At 54.1% G+C, this 21,817-nt stretch overlaps 1 protein-coding gene across 1 annotated transcript in view; it reads left to right on the plus strand.

The window, feature by feature from the left end:
• Positions 1-277: 277 nt before the first annotated feature.
• The window catches only part of LOC144676485 (autism susceptibility gene 2 protein homolog), a gene marked incomplete at its 3' end in the record, with an annotated part of 54,449 nt that continues 32,909 nt past the window's right edge, over positions 278-21,817 (plus strand). The window contains exon 1 of the mRNA XM_078536888.1: positions 278-1,293. Within this exon, the coding sequence (XP_078393014.1) occupies positions 1,027-1,293 (267 nt within the window). The remainder of the gene's footprint in view (positions 1,294-21,817) is intronic.

Here is a 21,817-nt window from a genome sequence, read left to right on the forward strand (position 1 = left end):
TCCCCAGCTCCCTCCCTCCATCACTCCCTAGCTCCCTTCCTCCATCACTCCCCAGCTCCCTCCCTCCATCACTCCCCAGCTCCCTCCCTCCATCACTCCCTAGCTCCCTCCCTCCATCACTCCCCAGCTCCCTCCCTCCATCACTCCCTAGCTCCCTCCCTCCATCACTCCCTAGCTCCCTCCCTCCATCACTCCCTAGCTCCCTCACTCCCTACCTTCCTCCTCTGGAACTGACTCAATTCTGTCTCTCTCTCCCCCTCCCCCCAAAATCTCTCTCTCTCCCTTTTTTTTTTGGCTTTTGTTTATCGAGATTTAGAGTCAAGCCTCTTTTTTTTTCCTCTCTCTGTCTTTGAATCCCCCCCCCCTCCCTCCCTCCCCACCTCCAGCAGCAGTAAATTATTGGGGAAATTAGCCTGAAAAGAGAGGGGAAGCCTATTTCGTTGGATGTGTGTGTGTGTTTTTTATTCCCCCCCCCTCCCCCCCCAGCAACTCTGATTTCTTAAGAAGCAAAGTCCATCCCAAAGAAGCAACCTCGGGTCTACTTGGACATTTATAAGGTGCAATATATATTTTTTTTCCTCCTCTTTTTGCCCCACTCCCACCCACTTCAAGATTCGTGCTTTTTCCTTTTTTTAATTCTACCCTCCCACCCTCCCTCCCTTCTCTCCAGGAAGTCCATCTAAGGATATCTGTCTTCCTTTTGGAAATCCCTCGAGAAGATAATTCCAGGAGGCTCGTTTCTTTAACCCACACATGGAATGCGTCTGAGGAGACCTTGTACTTCAGTGCTTTTGGTTTTTAAACCCCTTTCTGGAACCTCCTCTTGCGTTTGTCTACTTTTGGATGCGCTTGTAATAAGGGAACGAGAACAGAAAAAGGACGTCACATTCTTCTCTATGACAGCAAGACTTTAGGGAAGGGAGTGGACTTTAACGTTAATTTTTTTTTTAAAAGAAGAAATATCCTTTAATATTTATATCAGTACTGACAACCCGTACAAACTTTGACAAACGGGTGAAACCGAACATGGAAGTGCCACCCAGGGCAGGTGGCTATCGCCAGAGCCGGAGGTCTCGGTCCCAGAGGGACAGAGAGAGGAAGATGGCCGGGACTGGGGGCAGGGACTCCAGGCCCTACTCGCCCTCCTCTGGGTCAGACCGAGAGACGGGGGAGGGTCCGGGCTCCTCCAGGCCCAGGCCTCCCAGGCGCAGGAGGAGGGAGTCCACGTCCTGCGAGGAGGATATCATCGATGGGTTTGCCATCACCAGCTTCCCAACGCTGGAGGCCCTGGAGGTAAGCAGTCTCCCGGTGACGGGATACACGGTTGTGGTTTATCTATGAAAGGAAGCCGTGCAAATCCCCCCTCTCTTTCTCCCCTGCTCCACTCGGCTGTCTTCTAGCCTGACGCGCTCATCTGATGCCTGCCTCGCTTTCAGAGAGGAAAAAAATTAGTGCTTGCTTAAACTTGACAGTTTAAAAAAAAATCTGCCACGACTCGAATAGGGAAGGGAGATTGTGTGTGAGTGAGTGTTGTTTTTTCACATAGAAGTAGAGGATGTGGAGTCACTTCAGAAGATGCAAAAGGAAGCCTGGCTTGTGCGATATCAGATTTAACCCCTCGTTCCTGGGGTGGGGGGTTGGGGGTGGGGGGGGGGGGAGAGAAAGGACGAACAGGCTCTGGGGCAGTACCCTTCAGAGGAGGGGCGACCGCGTGGGGGTGGGGAGAGGGGAGCTGGTGGTCTGCGAGGGGGGTTCGAGGTTAAGATTGTGTAAGTTGAGCCATCGCGTGGATGTTTCCCTCCTTGCGGGCGAGACCAGAACTGGTGGGCGGGGGGGGATGTGGTCCATCACTATACGAGAGTCACTAATAAATCCCAATGGGGGATTGGGGAGAAACGTCTTTACCCCGGAGAGCGGGGCGAATGTGCAACTCGCTCCCACGGGGAGTGCGTGAGATAAATCGTGTTAGATTTAAGGCGGGGGGAGAGAGGTTGAAGTTGGATAAATGCATGAGGGAGGAAGGAATAGAAGGAGTTGTGGATATGGAGTCATAGAGGTCTACAGCACAGAAAAAGGCCCTTCGGCCCATCGAGTCTACGCCGGTCCAACAAGTACCTAACTATTCTAATCCCCATTTTCCAGTACTAGGCCCACAGCCTCGTTTGCCATGGCATCGCAAGTGCACATCCAAATACATCTTAATGGATGGGGGGGGAGGGGTGGGGAAATGAAGAGGGGGAGAAGGCCGGTGTGGGGTAGGAACACCACGGAGCAGAGGGGCCGAGCGGTCTGTGCCCGTTCTGTAACATGAAGTAACATTGCTGCGGCATACGTGCGCGCCTCGGAACCCGGTTTATTCGGACTGGGAGTGGGTTGGGAGGGTGAAGTTTTGAGGGGGGGGGGCTCTTTCCCGTTTGGGCGGTGCGAAAGCGCTTCCTGAATCAGTGCGTCGCAGCGGGAGGAAAATGAGTGGGGCTGTCGGGGGACGTGGCCTTTCACAGTTGATGGTAAAGCAAGAGAATTTGTATAGCGCCTTTCGCAACCTTGGGGCATCCCAAGATGCTTTGAAGCCAATCAAATGTTTCTGAAGGTGGGAGCCGCTGTGCTCACACAGTAAATGAAGCCGCTAACCTGTGCACAGCAAACCCCCACGACAGCGAATACAGTCACCTCCACGTACTCTCTTTCTGGCCTAGGTTGAGGGATATTGGCCCCAGGGCGCTGGTTGGAGGGGGAGATGGGGGGAGCAGGAAGCCCCTTCGGCTGTTCTTTGGATTTGTCAGTCCGCCCAAGAGGGCAAGTGGGGCCCCCAGTTTAATGTCCTGTCCAATAGGCAGCGTTTCAATTGGTACGGCGCTCCCTCAGCACCGGCCCTCCGGCAGCGCGGCGCTCCCTCAGCACCGGCCCTCCGGCAGCGCAGCGCTCCCTCAGCACCGGCCCTCCGGCCGCGCGGCGCTCCCTCAGCACCGGCCCTCCGGCCGCGCGGCGCTCCCTCAGCACCGGCCCTCCGGCCGCGCGGCGCTCCCTCAGCACCGGCCCTCCGGCCGCGCGGCGCTCCCTCAGCACCGGCCCTCCGGCCGCGCGGCGCTCCCTCAGCACCGGCCCTCCGGCCGCGCGGCGCTCCTCAGCACCGATCCTCCGGCCGCGCGGCGCTCCCTCAGCACCGACCCTCCGGCCGCGCGGCTTGAAATAAGGCTTGAGTCTGTGGAGTTGGCCTGGAACCCAGGGTCCTTTGACTCCATTGCCACCGTGGCTCACTGCTCGAGTCCCTGTCTATGTGACGTCCTGCACTTGGCCACGGGCCCATCCCTGCTAGCAACTTATAGTAATCCTTACGTAGAACTGGACACCTTTAGCACCATCTTAGCTTTACGTAGCCCCTTGTCACAGAGTGAAACATCCCAAAGGGGATTCACGGGGGCGAGTTTCACAGCAAAGCCCACCGGGAGAGCCAAGAGCAGGTGACTGAAAGCTCGATCGCGCAAGACCCCAGCATTGCAGGAGCCCAGAGATCTCAAAGGGGTGCAGAGATGGTGAGGGCTGGAGGCACGAGACCCATGGGCGGGTTTGAACACACGATTAAGAATTTGAAAATCAAGGCATGGCCAGGCCTGGAGCTATATTGCAGGTTGAGGGGAGGGGTAGGGGGTGGTGGGGGGGCGAGCACAGAATGAGCGGGAACTTGGTGGAGGTTAGGGTACAGGGCAGTCAAGTTTGGGGCGAGCTGAAGTTGACCTCCAAAATGGGGGTGGGGGGGTGGTGAAATCTGGCCAGAGGCGGGGCATGGGGAACAGTCAAGTATCGAGGTACCTAAGGCACTGACGACGGTTTCGGCAGTGGAATAGCTGGGGCACCTTTGCCGAGCTCCAGGCCCGGCGGGACGGGGGATGCGGGTGGGGCCCTCGTAGATAAATGCTTGGAGAGCGCCCGACCACTCGCGTCGGGCGGGCCCTCCCTGGAGGGCAGCTGCTGCGTTTGTCTAGCGCCTTTCGTGACCTCAAGCCACCCCAAAGCCTTTCCAGCCAATGCTGCGCTCTCGAAGCGTCAGCGCTGCCGTAACGTCGGAGACTCAGCAGTCGGTTTGCGCACAGCAAGCTCCCACAAACAGCGACAGCAAATCATCTGCTTTTGTGACATTGACTGTGGGGCGAGGGGGAGGGGGGTGCTAAATATCGAGCTGGACATAGGCCAGAGCCCCCTCCCTACTCCATTCCTCAAAATTCAAGAGCCGACCGCCCGGCTGCGGGCGGCTGGAGTCGCCTGTAGGCCGGAGCGGGTAAGGAGGGCAGACTTCCCTCCCCTCGAGGACCTCGGTGAGCCGGATGCCGGGAGTTGCCTGGTCACCACCGCTGAGACTCGCTTTCGATCCCGGATTTTATTGATTGGATTTAAATTTCCCCCGGCCGCCACCGGTGGGATTCGAACCCATGTGCCCCCCTCCAGGGCATTGGCCTGTCCCTCTGGATTGCCAGCCCCGTTTCATAACTGCGACACCGCCGGTGCCCCCACTGGGACCTGCTAACTCTGCGGCGAGAGTGCGCCTGACCGGCCACGACTGTCTCGAGTGGCTGATCAGCGAGCCCTGTAAGGATGTCAGATTCCGCAAGCGATTGGTCCCACGTGTATTCTGGTCGGCTTCACCCGGACTCTCTGGGGGAGGTGAATCAGCAGCGTTATCGCTCCTGCCTGTCCGGCAATGAGATCAGCAGCCTCCTGGAGGCACCCCTCCCTCCCTCCCTCCCTCCCTCCCTCCCTCCGCCCACCACCTCCAATTTGAAATCTTTTATCCTCCTCTTCAAATCTCCCCCCTGGCCCTGTCTCCCCCCACCCCCCACCCCGACCTGAGAAACTGCCCTGCCCTTCCTCAGCAGCCTGTCCCTTTAACCGACCTTTAACCCCACCTGCATCTCCGCCCGTGGCTCGGTGGCCAACGGTGCTCGGTTTCCACTCCCTGTGGAGCGCCCCCCGGGGGAGGAGGATGGGGGGGCGGGGTGGGGCACGTTACTTGTTTAAATGTTGGGCGTGTCAGATTTAGGGTGGCGGTGGAGGCCATTGTGCCCATCTTGTCCGTGTCGGCTGTAACCAGCCCCGTCCCATCCTGCAGCCCCCCCCCCCCCCCCCCCCCCCCCGGTACCGTAGCCCCGGAGGCTACCGCACCCCCGGTGCCAACCCCAAGTGTTTGGCTGCGACGTGGGCTTCTGCCTCGGCCACCGCTGTGGGTTCCAAATCACCGCTACCGCTCTGTGGAAAAGAATTACTTCCTGACTCGCCCTTGTACCTTCCAATTATGTTAAACCCCTTCCCCTTGGTCACTGACCTCCCTGCTCAGAGGGTTAGGTCCTTCCTACCCGCTCTATCCGGGACCCCTCCTCACTTTGGACACGTCGATTGAATCTTGCCCTCGTTTCCAAAAAGAGCCCCAGCCTGTCCAATCATTGCTAAAATTCTCTAATCCTGATCATGCCCTGTGTAAACCTCCTCTGTACCCTCACAAGTGTGAGCGCGTTGTTCCTTTAATGCGGCGAGCAGAGCTGGACGCAGTACTCCAGCTGTGCTCTAACTACCATTTTAGGCGGTTCCCTGCTCTGATAACTCGAAGCCTCGGTTGATAACGGGTTTCCCGCCTCACTGAGCTGTCCTGCTCCCTTCAGGGATCTGTTCCTCTGTTCCTCCCCAGCTTCTCTCACTATCCTACCGGTCAGTGTGGACTCGCTTGCCTCATTAGCCCTCCCCGAATGCGTTAGCCTCACGCTCCACCCGATTAAACTGCACTTGCCACTTCTCTGCCCACCTGCCCAGCCTGTTGACACCTCCCCGCAGCCGACGGCTTTCATCCTGGCTGTCAACCCGCCTGGTCAGGTTTTAGGTGGTCCACACCTTTTCTTAACCCCACACACACACACCCGCCCCACCCCCTCCCCTCCCCGCCCCAAGCCTTTGTGTTTTAAATCGTCAAGATGTACCACAAACAGCCAGAGACGCAGGACCAAGCCCTGCGGAGCCCCTAAGGGACTGCATACGTGTCAGCAAGTTGATGCTAGCTTTCCAATAACTATCTGTTTCAATGCAATCCCCTTTTATTCCCCTAAACTCCAGGCAACATGGGTCTCACCTACTCAATAGGAGGAGAGTCCCCTCATGCCCGGAAGGTTAATGTGCCAGTTGCCTTCCTCATTGCCTGCTACTCCTGCATGTTAAGTTTCTGCACTTGCCATGCAAGGAGCCCACAGGTCCCTTCAGAGTAGAGCCGTGTACGGTACAGGAGGAGGCCATTCAGCCCCGTGGAGCGACCCGGTCAACCCTGTGCCCTGCTCGTTCCCCCCCCCCCCCCCCCCCCACACCCTTCCCTGTGGACAGCGAGCCCCCCAGGTCGTTACCCCTCTCTGCGTTTAAAATAAATAGTAGTTCCGACTTGCGTTTCCCACCCTCCCCTGCATCTCTTGCTCAGGATTTTAAATCTGACCAAAGTGTAAAAGCTTCTCATCTTTTTTTTAAAAATTGCTTTTCACTTCCTCCTGACAAAGTCAATGACTTCACATGTGAAGTCCATGTCCATGTGAAACTCCAGCTGCCACCTGCTTGCCCGCTCAGTCAGAGAAGACCTAACCATCTCCCGTTGACATTCACTGACATTAGCATCATTAAAATCATGGGGAGGGGAGGGTGGGATCCACCATTGACCAGAAACTGAACTGGGACCAGCCATATAAATACTGTGGCTACAAGAGCAGGTCAGAGGCTGGGAATCCTGCGGAGAGTAACTCACCTCCTGACTCCCCAAAGCCTGTCCACCATCTACAAGACACCAGTCAGGATTTTGTTGGAATATTCTCCACTTGCCTGGATGAGTGCAGCTCCCACAACACTCAAGAAGCTCGACACCGTCCAGGACAAAGCAGCCCCCACTTGATCAGCACCCCATCCACAAACATTCACTTCCCTCCACCACCGACGCACAGGGGCAGCAGTGTGTGTACCATCTACAAGATGCACTGGCAGCAACTCACCAAGGCTCCTTCGATAGCGCCGCCCAAACCCACGACCTCTACCATCTAGAAGGACAAGGGCAGCAGACACATGGGGAACACCACCACCTGGAAGTTCCCCTCCGAGCCACTCACCATCCCGACTTGGAAATATATCGGCCGTTCCTTCACTGTCGCTGGGTCAAAATCCTGGAACTTCCTCCCTAGCAGCGCTGTGGGTGTACCTACACCACACGGGGACTGCAGCGGCTCAAGAAGACGGCTCACCCACCACCACCTCAAGGGGCAATTAGGGATGGGCAATAAATGCTGGGCCCAGCCAGCGACGCCCACATCCCGTGAATGAATTTAAAAGAAAAAAATTCACTTAACCTTCTCACAGCCTCCTCACAGCTTACTCACTAACTTAGCTTTGTGTTGTCAGCAAACACGTGTAATGCTATGCGATGTGGATCCCTCTCCTTTGTATGGTCTCGCCTCTGGCCCTCGATGTAGCTCAGCTCACTGCCCCGAGGTGGGGTGAGATGAGAGATTTCTTCACTTGGAGGGCCGCGAATCTTCGGAATTCTCTACCCCGGAAGGCCGTGGGTGCTCCGCCGCCGCGCGTGTTCGAGGTGGCGTAAGAGAGGTTTGCCGCGGGGAACCGAGGGGATGCAGGGAGAGGGGCGGGAGACTGGAGTTGAAGCCCAAGATCGGCCTTGAATGGGGAAGCCGGCTTGATGGTGGCCTCCTGCTCCCGCTTGTGTGGGGACCAGGGATGGCTTTGGAATGTTCCGGAGAATGTCGCCCCGTTTGGTTGGCAAGAAGCGTTGGATTTAGACAGTGCCCTCCCCGTGGGGGCAAGCATCCCGTAATTTCCACGCTGGAGCGCCGCCAAGCGAATGTTTCGATAGCAAGCCGCAAAGCGAGATGTTGGGACACAGGCCGACCGCGCTCAGTGCGTTTTTGCAGAGCGTCTGAAATGGGGAGAGATGGGGGTTGGGGAGAGAATTCCGGAGCTTCGGGCTGGGATGCCTGAATGCACGGCTCCAAAGGCGGAATGGTGGAAATCGGAGTTGGGGGGCGGGTGGGGGGAGAGCAGTTGGCGTTCCGGCAAGAAGCCGGTATTGGAGGAGTGCAGATATCTCGGAGGGGTGTAGGGGCTGGAGGAGGTTACAGCGATAGGGAGGGTTGTAGGGGCTGGAGGAGGTTACAGAGATAGGGAGGGTTGTAGGGGCTGGAGGAGGTTACAGAGATAGGGAGGGTTGTAGGGCCTGGAGGAGGTTACAGAGATAGGGAGGGTTGTTGGGGACTGGAGGAGGTTACAGAGATAGGGAGGGGTGTCGGGGCTGGAGGAGTTTACAGAGATAGGGAGGGTTGTCGGGGTTGGAGGTGGTTACAGAGATAGGGAGGGGTGTAAGGGCTGGAGGATGTTACAGAGATAGAGGTGTAGGGACTGGAGGAGGTTACAGAGAGGGAGGGGGGTTGGAGTTAGGGAGGGGGCGAGAAACAGAGGGATTTGGTGATGAGGGTATAACTTGTAAAACTGAGATGCTGCCTGACCGGGCGTCACTGCAGGACAACAAGAAGAGTGGCAAGGTATTGGAGTTATGAAGCCGTGAGGTAACTGAGACTTGGATGAGCTGAGGCAGGGGTGGGAATGGGCAATGTTGTAACTGTGTGAGAAGGAAGGATGAACCCCAGCTTGTACACTTCTCTCCCCATTCAAATAATTGTGTATGTACACTCCTCCCCCACTTCCCCTATTCACAGAATTATGTATATAAACTCCTCTCCCACTTCCCCTATTCACAGAATTGGACATGTACACTCCTCTCTTTTCTCACCCCACGCCCTGCCCATTCATAGAATTGTGTATGTACATTCCTCCCCCCCCCCACCCCCACCCACAGCTGTCAGATTATTCCGGCCGGAAGAATGATACGGGGGGCTTGTTCCCGTCAGGAGTTGAGTTCCACGGAACTGGGGTCAAGGGCAGGGTGATGGAAGGCTCTGCTGTGGAGTGATGTGTATTTAAAGGTGCTGTCCAGCAGCTGGACTGGAGAGGCACAACGTCCGGTGGAGATGTTCACCCTGTCTCCCGGTCCAATCGTGTAAGCAGCCTTTATAACGTCCTGTTGACCCTCTGAGACAGCTCGCTGTACTGCCAACAACCCTCACAACCTTTGGACAGGCGGGCAAACGGACTTTGGGCTGCTACCTCCGATACTTCATTGGGATATCGAGCAGCTCTTCCTTCTTGGGGCCCTCAGCCCCACCCTTGCCTTCCCACCGCCCTGATCTTTGACATCAGCAGGTTTCATTATGCGTTATTGTTTCCTTTTTACAAAAGCAGGGTGCCTGAATGAACCCTCAGTTACCAGAGGAAGGTTTGGAGTGGGTTGCTCCATTTGTTATAAATCTGGAACAGATTTATCAGCCCCTTGTGCTCCTACCCTTCTCTGGCTCCACCAACGCTCGATATTTTAAAAAAAAAACATTCTCACCCTCATGTTGAGATACCTCCCTGGCCTGCTCTCTCCCTGCCAAAACGCTCCAAGATCCATCTTTTTTCACCTCCTCCCGCTCTCGCACATCTCTGAGCTCCTCCAGTTGTGGCCTGCTGCCCATCCCCCACTCTCCTGTATTCCAAAACTGTCCGTGGCCCTGTATGCTGCCCCTCTCTCCTTCTCCCTGACCTTCTGCATCTCCCACAGCCTTACCAGAATCTCTGCGTCCACGACCTCTTGCGCGCGCCCTGGTTTTTAGTTGCTCCGTCGTTCACTGCTGTGCCTTCAGCTGCCTGGACCCCAAGTTCTGGAATCCCTTCCCTCATGCCCCCCCCCCCCGTCTGTCTTGCTCCTGGTTAGACCTCTGGCGTTCGTGAGAATAGTTCCGGGGATTAGGATTCTGAAGAATGGCTCCAGGGATGAGGGACTTCAGTTCTGTGGATACATTGGAGAAGATGGGACTGTCTTCCTTTGAGAAGACCAGTGCTTGGGGGCCCCAGCTATTCACAGTCTATATCAACGATTTGGACGTGGTGTCCAAATGTAACGTTCCCAAGTTTGTTGATGGGGAGGGGATTTAGATCGGGGAAGGGTTTTAGACCAGCTTAGCGAGTGGGCAAGACCGTGGCAGATGGAATATAATGTGGGAAAAATGTAAATTCATCCAACTTAGCCTGGAAAACGTAAGTGTAGAGTCTTCATTAAATGGGGAGAGATTGGGAAGATGTCCGGAGAGACCTGGATCATGAGTTGCTGAAAGCTAACATGCGGGTGCAGCAAGCAATAAGGGAGGCACGTTGGCCTTTATCAAGGGGATATGAGTACAGGAGTAAAGATGTCTTGCTGCAGTTCTATAGAGCCTCGGCGAGAGCGCACCTGGAGTACTGTGTGCCGCCTTGGTCTCCTTATCTAAGGAAGGATGCACTGGCCATGGAGGGAGTACAATGAAGGCTCACCAGACTGGCCCCTGGGATGGCGGGATTGTCGTGTGAGGGAGAGATTGAGGAGACTGGGCCTGTATTCTCTGGGGAGTTTAGAAGCAAGGGAGATGATCTCATTGAAACGTACGAAACTCTTACCGAGTAGGTACGGGGAGGATGATTCCCCTGGCTGGTGGTGATGATGGGAGTGGCGGGGGTGAGGGGTGAGTGGAGTCTAGAACCAGGGGACACAGTCTCAGAATAAGGGGTAGGCCATTTAGTGACTGAAATAAGGAGGAATTTCTTTACTCAGAGAGTGGTGAATTTTTTTTTTTTATTCATTCATAGGATGTCGGCATCGCTGGCTAGGCCAGCGTTTATTGCACATCCCTAATTGCCCTTGTTGAGAGGGAAGTTAAGAGTCAACCACATGGGTGTGGGTCTGATGTCACTTGTAGGCCAGACCAGGTAAGGACGGCAGATTTCCCTCCCTAAAGGACATTAATGAACCAGATGGGTTTTTACAACAATCGACAATGGCTACATGGTCATCATCAGCCTTTAAATTCCCTAATTCTCCCAGAGAGATGAGGAGGCTCAGTTATTACGTTCAAGACAGGGATCAATAGATTTTTACATCTTAAAGTCATCAAGGGATATGGGGATAGTGTGGGAAAGTTGGAGGTAGAAAATCAGCCAGGACCTAATTGGATGGCAGAGCAGGCTCAAGGAGTGGAGTGACCTACTCCGGCTCCTAATTCTTTTCTTCCTAAGAGAAGGTTGAGAGGAGATTGGCTAGAAGTATTGAAAATGATGAGGGGTCTGGACAGAGTTGATGGGGAGAAAGTATTCCCACTGGTGCCGGAGTGTGTGGTGGAGGCAGGGTCAGCCGAGGCTTTCAAGAGGGAGTTGGGTTGTTATCTGAAAAGGAAGAATGTGCAAGTGGAGGCAGGGGAGTGGCACTCAGTGCAGCGCTCACTCGGAGAGCCAGTGCACCCAAGATGGGGTGAATGGGCTCCTCCTGTGCTTGTCACCGCCGTGTGATTGGTGGTAAGATCTGGCGGTGTTGGCTGAGGGAGAGAAAGCGAACGAGTCATGGTGACTGATTCTTTTTCCAGACTGGAGGGAGATGGGCAGTGCTGTTGCTACTCCCACCTCCCTCCTGAGGGTCAGTATTGGGACCATTGCTCCTTTCGATATCTCAATGACCCGGACTTAGGTACACAGGAGAACCAGTTCAAAATTTGCTGGTGACCTGAACCACGGAAATGTTGTTAACAACAAGGATGACGGTAATAGACTTTGGCAACACTTGGACTGGTGAAATGGGCAGGCACGTGGCAGATACAGTTTAACACAGAGGTGTGAGGCGATAATACTGTGGGCAGAAGAATGAGGGGCGATGTTAATGAAATGGTCCAATTTGAAAGGGGTGCAGGAACAGAGGGCTTGTACTTACCAAGCCTTTCAATGTGCAGGACAAGCTGAGAAGGCTGTTGTACAAACCTTGGGTTTATTCATACTCAAATAATCACAGCAGTTTATGCTGGTCGTTTGAAATTTGGCATTCTTGCATTTGTCCTGATGAGTGCAGTATGAAATTTGGTGTTCTTACGCTTGTCCTGATGAGTGCAGTATGACATTTGGCGTTCTTGCATTTGTCCTGATGAGTGCAGTATGAAATTTGGTGTTCTTGTGTTTGTCCTGATGAGTGCAGTATGACATTTGGCGTTCTTGCATTTGTCCTGATGAGTGCAGTGTGAAATTTGGCGTTCTTGCATTTGTCCTGATGAGTGCAGTTTGACATTTGGTGTTCTTGTGTTTGTCCTGATGAGTGCAGTATGAAATTTGGTGTTCTTGTGTTTGTCCTGATGAGTGCAGTATGACATTTGGTGTTCTTGTGTTTGTCCTGATGAGTGCAGTGTGAAATTTGGTGTTCTTGTGTTTGTCCTGATGAGTGCAGTGTGAAATTTGGTGTTCTTGTGTTTGTCCTGATGAGTGCAGTATGAAATTTGGCGTTCTTGTGTTTGTCCTGATGGGTGTAGTATGAAATTTGGCGTTCTTGTGTTTGTCCTGATGGGTGCAGTATGAAATTTGGCGTTCTTGTGTTTGTCCTGATGGGTGTAGTATGACATTTGATGTTCTTGTGTTTGTCCTGATGGGTGTAGTATGAAATTTGGCGTTCTTGTGTTTGTCCTGATGAGTGCAGGATGAAATATGGCGTTCTTGTGTTTACCCTGCTGAATGCAAGAGCAATCCATTTTGGTAGCACGTCTGTTTTTAAGCAATATTCAAATTCTACGCTACTGAGCGACTGTTTGAAACTAGACTGTTGAGGGGTGATGCCAGGAAGGAAATCTGAAATTCTGTTTTGTTTCTCCCCCATCCCCCAAGTGGGGGAAGAGGAAATGGAAGTGAAAGGATTAAAAACTGAGAAAAATGGGCCGCCTTTTCCGCCCCCCCGAGAGCTCACCTGGCTGGAGAAAGCATTTGAGAGCTGTGAGAGCGTGTCACGTCGATGTTGTTCCTGAGTGCCGTGGCGTCGTTCCCGGGGGAGGGCAGATTTGCCCGAGGGGAGGGTGTCAGCGGTGGGGGATGTAATTATAAGCTGTGGGGGTGACTGGCTTGGCTTCAGGAATGGCCCACGCCCATTTCTTAATTGAATCCACAAAAGCAAGCGAATCTGTTTCTTTAAAACAAACTGATGTAAGACTGAAGTTCAGTTCCAGGCTGCGGGAGAAACGACTCGCAGGGAGTTCGTCCCAGTTTCAACTCGTCTGTTTGAAACCCTCATTCGTAACTCCGTCACCGTGAGACTTGACGTGCTCCTGGCCGGCTTGCCTGCTGCATTCTACCCTCTGAAAATCTCAGCTGACCTGAAACACTGCTGCCCCTGCGTCCTAACTCACACTGAGTCCCTTTGCCCTATCACCCCTGTGCTGGCTGATCTACTCTGATGGGTGCGAGATTAAAATCTTGCGTTTGCCCTGATGAGTGCGGTATGAAATTTAGTGTTCTTGTGTTTGTCCTGATGGGTGCAGTGTGAAATTTGGTGTTCTTGTGTTTGTCCTGAGGAGTGCAGTATGAAATTTGGTGTTCTTGTGTTTGTCCTGAGGAGTGCGGTATGAAATTTGGTGTTCTTGTGTTTGTCCTGAGGAGTGCGGTATGAAATTTGACGTTCTTGTGTTTGTCCTGACGAATGCAAGACCAATCCGCTTAAGCGGCACCTTGATTTAAAAACTTGTTTTCAAATCACTCCGTGGCCCCAATTTCTCCCCCAACCCACTCCCACAGTCCTGCCAGTCTCTGCAATCTCGCCCTCCGAACCCTGTGCTCCTCCAATTTTGGCCTCTTATGAATCTCTGATTTTTCTCAGAGGTTGGTCAGTCTGTGGAATCCCCCCCCCCCCCCCCCCCCCCCCACCCCAAGAGAGCAGTGGAGGCCGGGGCATTGAATATATTGAAGGCTAAGTTAGACAGATCTTTGATCGATGAGGCGGCTGTGATCTTATCGAATGACAGAGCAGGCTCGAGGGGCCAAATGGCCGCCTCCTGCTCCCATTCCTTGTGATCTTAAAGCAACCGCCAGATGTCCTCCCAAGTTCCAGCGCCGCGCTTTTGAAGTGTGGTCGACCGATTTGCGCACAGCACGATCCCGCGGTGCACAAGATCGCCCGCGTTTTGCGATGTTGGTGGAGGGAACATGTGTGGGCCAGGATACGGGACGGGGGGGATGACTCCTTCGCTCTGTTTTGCTGCCACGGCGCGGGTTGAACGTCTCACCCGGACGCTAGCACTCCCCAGAGTGTCGTGCTGGGCGCGGGGTCTGCACCCCCAACTGTCTGCCTCTGAGCCGCGGCTAGGATCATCGTATCCTAACTTGCTGCATCAAGCGGTTTCTCCTCTGCTGCCGTTCACCACCTGCATGTGTCCTCTGGTAGCTGACCCTTCTGTTTCTCCCTAATTACTCTGCCAAAAACCCTTCCTGATCTTGAGCGCCTCGATTAAATCTCCTCTCAGCCTCCTTGGCTCCAAGAACAGCCACAGTTTCTCCGCCTTCTCTTGGCAATTGGGCTTCTACATTTCTAGCGGCACTCTGGTGCACCTCCTCTTAGCTTTCTTTTTAAGGAGAACAATCCTCGACTCCCTGCTCTCTCCGCGTAACCGAAGCCCCTCACCCCACCGCCCCACCCCCCTGTATCACCGAGGCCGGAGAAGCAAAAGCCAGCGCTCTTGAGATCATCGTGACCATGTGGTGTTCACGAGAATGGTTCCAGAGCTGAGGAAGTTCAGTTCCGTGGATCGATTGGAGAAGTTGGGACTGTTCTCCTTGGAGTATGGGGGAGGGAGGGTCAGTCAAGGGGTTCGAGAGGGAACGGGATTCTTATCGGGAAAGGTCGAGGGGAGATTTGACCGAGGTGTTCAAAATTGTGAGGGGGCCTGGGACAGAGTGGGTAGGGTGAAACTGTTCCCATTGGCGGAAGGATGGAGAAGCAGAGGGACACAGATTGAAGGCGATGGGTAAATGACGGAGACACGAGGAGAAACTTTTTAAAACAGCGAGGGGTTAGGATCTGGAACGCACTGCCGAGAGTGTGGGGAGGAAGGGTCAATCGAGGGGTTATGATCTGGAACGCGCTGCCTGAGAGTGTGGGGGAGGGAGGGTCAATCGAGGGGTTAGGATCTGGAACGCGCTGCCTGAGAGTGTGGGGGAGGGAGGGTCAATCGGGGGGATAGGATCTGGAACGTGCTGCCTGAGAGTGTGGGGGAGGGAGGGTCAATCGAGGGGTTAGGGTCCAGAACGTGCTGCCTGAGAGTGTGGGGGAGGGAGGGTCAATCGAGGGGTTAGGGTCTGGAACGTGCTGCCTGAGAGTGTGGGGGAGGGAGGGTCAATCGAGGGGTTAGGGTCCGGAACGTGCTGCCTGAGAGTGTGGGGGAGGGAGGGTCAATCGGGGGGATAGGATCTGGAACGTGCTGCCTGAGAGTGTGGGGGAGGGAGGGTCAATCGAGGGGTTAGGGTCCTGAACGTGCTGCCTGAGAGTGTGGGGGAGGGAGGGTCAATCGAGGGGGTTAGGGTCTGGAACGCGCTGCCTGAGAGTGTGGGGGAGGGAGGGTGAATCGAGGGGTTAGGATCTGGAACGCGCTGCCTGAGAGTGTGGGGGAGGGAGGGTCAGTGGAGGGGTTCGAGAGGGAATGGGATTGTTATCAGGAAAGGAAGAACGTGCAGGGTTAAGGGGGGGAGGGGAGTGGCTACAGTTGCGTTGCTTACTCGGAGAGCACACGACAGGCCAAATGGCCTCCTCCCGTGCCTGTAACCGTTCTGGAACTTGTGTGTTACAGCCCTGACCCCAACCCTATTACTGGACGTTAGCGATTGCCTCACTGCTGTGAGAACTCGGTTTAAAAAAAATAACAGATTGGCACGAAACCCTGCGCACAGCACCCCCCCTCCCCCCCACCCAATGTGGGGCTGGTGCGATTTCTGTGTCACCCGTCACAAAGTGACCTCAGTTGCAGTCTCGGGTTGGTCAGCTGGATATCTCCCGCCTTGTTCAGCGAACGGTCACTGAAGGGCTGCCTCGTATCTCTGCGCACAGAGGGGGTCCAGAATAAGCCGGAATGACCTGCTGCAGGTAACCCTTTCCCTCTTTTCCCCCCACCCTGGCCTCTTTCCAAGCGCAAGTCACATGTGCAGAAAAAAGTGCCTCCCATTCCTTGCTGCGTAGAATGGCGTGCCGTTGTTCCCGGCCAGAGCGGAGAGAATTTGCCAAACTCTGCCTGTCCAACACGCCTGCAAACCCCATTTGCAAGGAGGCCGGGTCTGGCTGTCCGCTCGCAGTTTGTACGGGGCAACTCGCTCAGTGTTTTCCTGAAGGGCAGTAATAAAAGTTCTACGTTTATTGGAGACCTTGCTGTCGTTTTGTAAATAGGCTCTTGTTTAATGCAGTTTGTAGTGACCCTTTCTTTAAAAAAAGGAACCCTTTTTTTGCTGATGTTAATAGTCCTTTAAAGTTTGTAGAGGCTCCTTTTTTAGATGGACTGTTTGCTGGAGTTTATAGAGGCTCCTTTTTTAAATGGACTGTTTGCTGGAGTTTGTAGAGGCTCCTATTTTAAATCGACTGCTTGCTGGAGTTTGTAGAGGCTCCTATTTTAGATGGACTGTTTGCTGGAGTTTGTAGAGGCTCCTATTTTAAATCGACTGTTTGCTGGAGTTTGTAGAGGCTCCTATTTTAAATGGACTGTTTGCTGGAGTTTGTAGAGGCTCCTATTTTAAATGGACTGTTTGCTGGAGTTTGTAGAGGCTCCTATTTTAGATGGACTGTTTGCTGGAGTTTGTAGAGGCTCCTATTTTAAATGGACTGTTTGCTGGAGTTTGTTGAGGCTCCTTTTTTAAATGGACTGTTTGCTGGAGTTTGTCGAGGCTCCTTTTTTAAATGGACTGTTTGCTGGAGTTCGTAGAGGCTCCTTTTTTTAAATGGACTGTTTGCTGGAGTTCGTAGAGGCTCCTTTTTTAAATGGACTGTTTGCTGTAGTTCGTAGAGGCTCCTTTTTTAAATGGACTGTTTGCTGTAGTTCGTAGAGGCTCTTTTTTTAAATGGATTGTTTGCTCTAGTTAGTAGTTGCTCGTTTTTTAAAATCGACTTCTTGCTGTAGTTCGTAGGGACTCCTTTTTTAAAAATTGGCCCTGATGATCAAATATACTGACTGCTATAAATATTGCCCTGCCTTGGACTCATTGGACAACCCAGTGGTTAGAGGAGCCACTTCATATGTTCACACACTGCCAACAAGTCCTCTGCACATCCCATAGCACTTGGCTGCCGGTGGACGTCCCCTCTGTGCGCTAGCTGTTGTGGTGCAGACGAGTACAGCAATGCTGTTTGCACAGAGCAAGATCCTGCACGCAGCCAGAAGGGCACAAAGGGGACGTGTTGCTGTTAGAGGTGACTTGGTCTCGTCGTGTCGGAGGAGGCCACAAGCAGAGTGCCTTGCCCTGCCTCCAGTAGCGTTGCGGGCTGTCGAGCGCAGCAGCGCTTGTGGCCGTGCAGCACTCCGATCGGCACTGCAGCGGAGTGCCGGCGGCAAGAATGCGGCCGAGTCCTGGACGGGGAATCGAAGTCTGCGGCCTTGCGACTTCGAGTGAGAGCACGACCGTGCGGGCCATCGTGACGAGGTCAGTCACCCAGGGAAGCCAAGCAGGGAGCTCTGGAGAAGCATCTCGATGTTGAGGGCAGCAGGATTGTGGAGCTCCCGCTGAGAAAGTTGCCAAGGAATTCAGTCACGTGGAGAGACTGGAGAAGTTGGGTTTCTTGTCCAGCGAATCACAGATTTGTTATAGTGCAGAAGGAGCCCATTCAGCCTGATCTGTCTTTGTTGGCTCTTCGAATGAGCAACACACCTCATGACATTCCTACCCCCGCCACCCCTCCACCACCACGCCTTCTCCCCTGCACATTCTTCTTTTCCCGATAACAACCCCATTCTCCCTCAAACGCCCCAATTGACACTCCCTCCCCCACACTATCAGGCAGCGCGTTCCAGATCCTAACCCCTCGATTGACCCTCCCTCCTCCACACTCTCAGGCAGCGCGTTCCAGATCCTAAACCCTCGATTGACCCTCCCTCCCCCACACTCTCAGGCAGCACATTCCAGATCCTAACCCCTCGATTGACCCTCCCTCCCCCACACACACCCAGGCAGCGCATTCCAGATCCTAACCCCTCGATTGACCCTCCCTCCCCCACACACACCCAGGCAGCGCGTTCCAGATCCTAACCCCTCGATTGACCCTCCCTCCCCCACACTCTCAGGCAGTGCGTTCCAGATCTTAACCCCTCGATTGACCCTCCCTCCCCCACACTCTCAGGCAGCACGTTCCAGATCCTAACCCCTCGATTGACCCTCCCCCACACTCTCAGGCAGCGCGTTCCAGATCCTAACCCCCTCGATTGACCCTCCCTCCTCCACGCTCTCAGGCAGTGCGTTCCAGATGCTAACCCCTTGATTGACCCTCCCTCCTCAACTCTCAGGCGGCGCATTCCAGATCCTAACCCCTCGATTGACTCTCCCTCCCCCACACTCTCAGGCAGCGCGTTTCAGATCCCAACCCCTCGATTGACCCTCCCTCCCCCACACTTTCAGGCAGCGCGTTCCAGATCCTAACCCCTCGATTGACCCTCCCTCCCCCACACTTTCAGGCAGCGCGTTTCAGATCCCAACCCCTCGATTGACCCTCCCTCCCCCACACTTTCAGGCAGCGCGTTCCAGATCCTAACCCCTCGATTGACACTCCCTCCCCCACACTCTCAGGCAGTGCTTTCCAGATCCTAACCCCTCGCTGCTTGAAGTTTGTCCTCGTGTCTCCGTCGCTCCTTTTACCAATCGCCTTCAATCTGTGTCCCTCTGCTTCTCGATCCTTCCCCCAGAGGTAAAAGTGAGATTTGATAGAGGTGTTCAAAATTACGGTTGTGGCTTTTGACTGCATAAGTGGAGAGGAACTGTTTTCATGGCCTGGTACCCCAAGGTCATGGGTGTAAGATAATTGGCAAAAGAATTCGTGGATAGATGATGTTGAATTTCTTCACGCAGAAGGCTGCTAAGATCTGGAATCAACCAGCTGGAACTGTACTAGTGTCAGATTCCATAGGGACTTCCTAAACTCCCTCCACCACCGATGCACAGTGGCAGCAGTGTGTGTACCATCTACAAGATGCGCTGCAGCAACTCGCCAAGGCTCCTTCGACAGCGCCGCCCAAACCCACGACCTCTACCATCTAGAAGGACAAGGGCACCCCACCACCTGGAAGTTCCCCTCCGAGCCACTCAGCATCCCGACTTGGAAATATATCAGCTGTTCCTTCACTGTCGCTGGGTCCAAATCCTGGAACCCCCTCCCTAACAGTACTGTGGGTGTACCTACACCACATGGGGACTGCAGTGGCTCAAGAAGTCAGCTCACCCACCACCTTCCCAAGGGGCAATTAGTGATGGCCAACAAATGCTGGACCCAGCCAGTGACACCCACATTATGTGAATGAATAGAAAAGACTGGGCAGTGCCTCTTTCTGTTCAGGATGTATTCCCTCCCTCATACCCCCTACCACCACTCCCCATGCCCAAACCCAGATCTTTCATCAGTAACTAGCTGGGGTATCCAAGATCTTCCGAACAGTCGTTATGCTGTATCTCTCTAACCTCCTCCAGCCCCTACAACCCTCCCTATCGTAGTAACGTCCTCCAGTCCCGACAACCCTCCCTATCTCTGTGACGTCCTCCAACCCCGACACCCCTCCCTGTCTCTGTAACCTCCTTCAGCCCCGACACCCCTCCCTGTCTCTGTAACCTCCTCCAGCCCCTACAACCCTCCCTGTCTCTGTAACCTCCTCCAGCCCCTACACCCCTCCCTATCTCTGTAACCTCCTCCAGCCCCGACACCCCTCCCTGTCTCTGTAACCTCCTCCAGCCCCTACACCCCTCCCTATCTCTGTAACCTCCTCCAGCCCGTACAACCCTCCCTATCTCTGTAACCTCCTCCAGCCCCTACACCCCTCCCTATCTCTGTAACCTCCTTCGGCCCCGACACCCCTCCCTGTCTCTGTAACCTCCTCCAGCCCCGACACCCCTCCCTGTCTCTGTAACCTCCTTCAGCCCCGACACCCCTCCCTATCTCTGTAACCTCCTCCAGCCCGTACAACCCTCCCTATCTCTGTAACCTCCTCCAGATCCTACAACCCTTCCTATCTCTGTAACCTCCTCCAGCCCTTACAACTCTCCCTATCTCTGTAACCTCCTCCAGCCCCTACAACCCTCCCTATCTCTGTAACCTCCTCCAGTCCCTACAACCCTCCCTATCTCTGTAATCTCCTCCAGTCCTGACGACCCTCCCTATCTCTCTAACCTCCTCCAGCCCCGACGACCCTCCGAGACCTCTGCGCTCCTCCAATTCCACCCTTTTGAGCATCCCCCGGTTCCCATCGCTCCATCATTGGCGACCTTGCCTTCAGCTGCATCGAGGAGGGTGGGGGTTTGGGGTGCCTGAGCTCTGGAATTCCCTCCTTAAATGGCTCCACCCCTCTCCCTCGCCTTCCTCCTTGAAGAGCCTTCTTAAAAGTGACCTCCCGACCAAACCTTTGGTCACCTGACCCTAACATCACTACCTGGCGAGGTGTCGATGCCTTTTCTGAGTCATGCCCCTGTGAAGTGATTTGCGCCAGCTTTAAAAGGCGCTACTTAAATGCATGTGATTGCGCTTGAGGCCTGCGTTGGCTGGCTGGAAGCATATTAAAGATGGCAGTTTAGATGTGTTTGACTCAGTCGATGAGCTCCCAAAGTCGATGGCTTTGCAAGGACGTGTGATCTTCAGTGCCACGGGTTAAAGGACAGTTGTTGCTTTTCCTCGGCACACGGACATAACGCAGCCTCTGTTTTGAAGCCTCGAAAGTTCTGCCTTCCGGCACTTCGGCAACACTATCGCTTCGGTGCAGCGGCACCACTGGCTGGAGGGTGTAACTGCAGCGTGACCTGTTTACATAGGCACGGCCCATTAGACGTCTGACGCAACAGTGTGGCTTATCAGACAGGGCTTGCGTAGGTTTTAAGCGTACAAAAGGAGGTGTATTTTCAAACATGATGCATGCGAGGGATGTCCACCTTCTAACCCCCATCAGCTTCTCTTGCGATTTAACCCATTGGAGCAAAGGTTGTACCATTTACAACTGTGAGATTACTGTGTGCGTGTGTGGCAGGGAGCTGAAGTGTCTTGACTGTTAGCTTGGCATTTTTGGGATTGTCGGTTCAAAAAAGGTTTCCAAAGGGCTGCTGACTAACTGATGACAGGATGCTTGCTGACAATCGTCTGCTCACCTTCCCCCCCCCTCAATGGAGAAACAGGAGAGAGGCTGTTCCACCTCTTGGCTGCACTGTCAAGCAATGCGACCTGTCTTTTACATTGCATTTCTCATCCATGACGGTTCATTACTCCTGCCTGACCAAAATCTATCCATTTCAAATTTTCACCAGGCCTGTGTGGGGAGAAAGTTCCAGATTTTCACCAATGCGCTGCAATCCGGTCAGAAGAAACTGGGAGCAGGTGTGGGCCATTCGGCCCCTCGATCCTGCTCCCCCGTTCGATAAGATCATGGCCGACATGATTGTGACCTCAACTCCACTTTGCTGTCTCTTTCCCCCCCCCCCCTCCCCACACCGAGGGGGAACCATCCTCTCATCATCCACCCTGTCCAGCCCCCACCTCAGAATAAGACCATAAGACATAGGAGCAGTAATTAGGCCATTCGGCCCATCGCGTCTGCTCCGCCATTCAATCATGGCTGATAAGTTTCTCAACCCCATTCTCCGCCTTCTCCCCGTAACCTTTGATCCCCTTACCAATCAAGAACCTATCTATCTCGGTCTTAAATACACT

This window comes from Cetorhinus maximus, unplaced genomic scaffold, assembly GCF_964194155.1.
Source record: "Cetorhinus maximus unplaced genomic scaffold, sCetMax3.hap1.1 HAP1_SCAFFOLD_1631, whole genome shotgun sequence".
Taxonomy (NCBI): domain Eukaryota; kingdom Metazoa; phylum Chordata; class Chondrichthyes; order Lamniformes; family Cetorhinidae; genus Cetorhinus; species Cetorhinus maximus.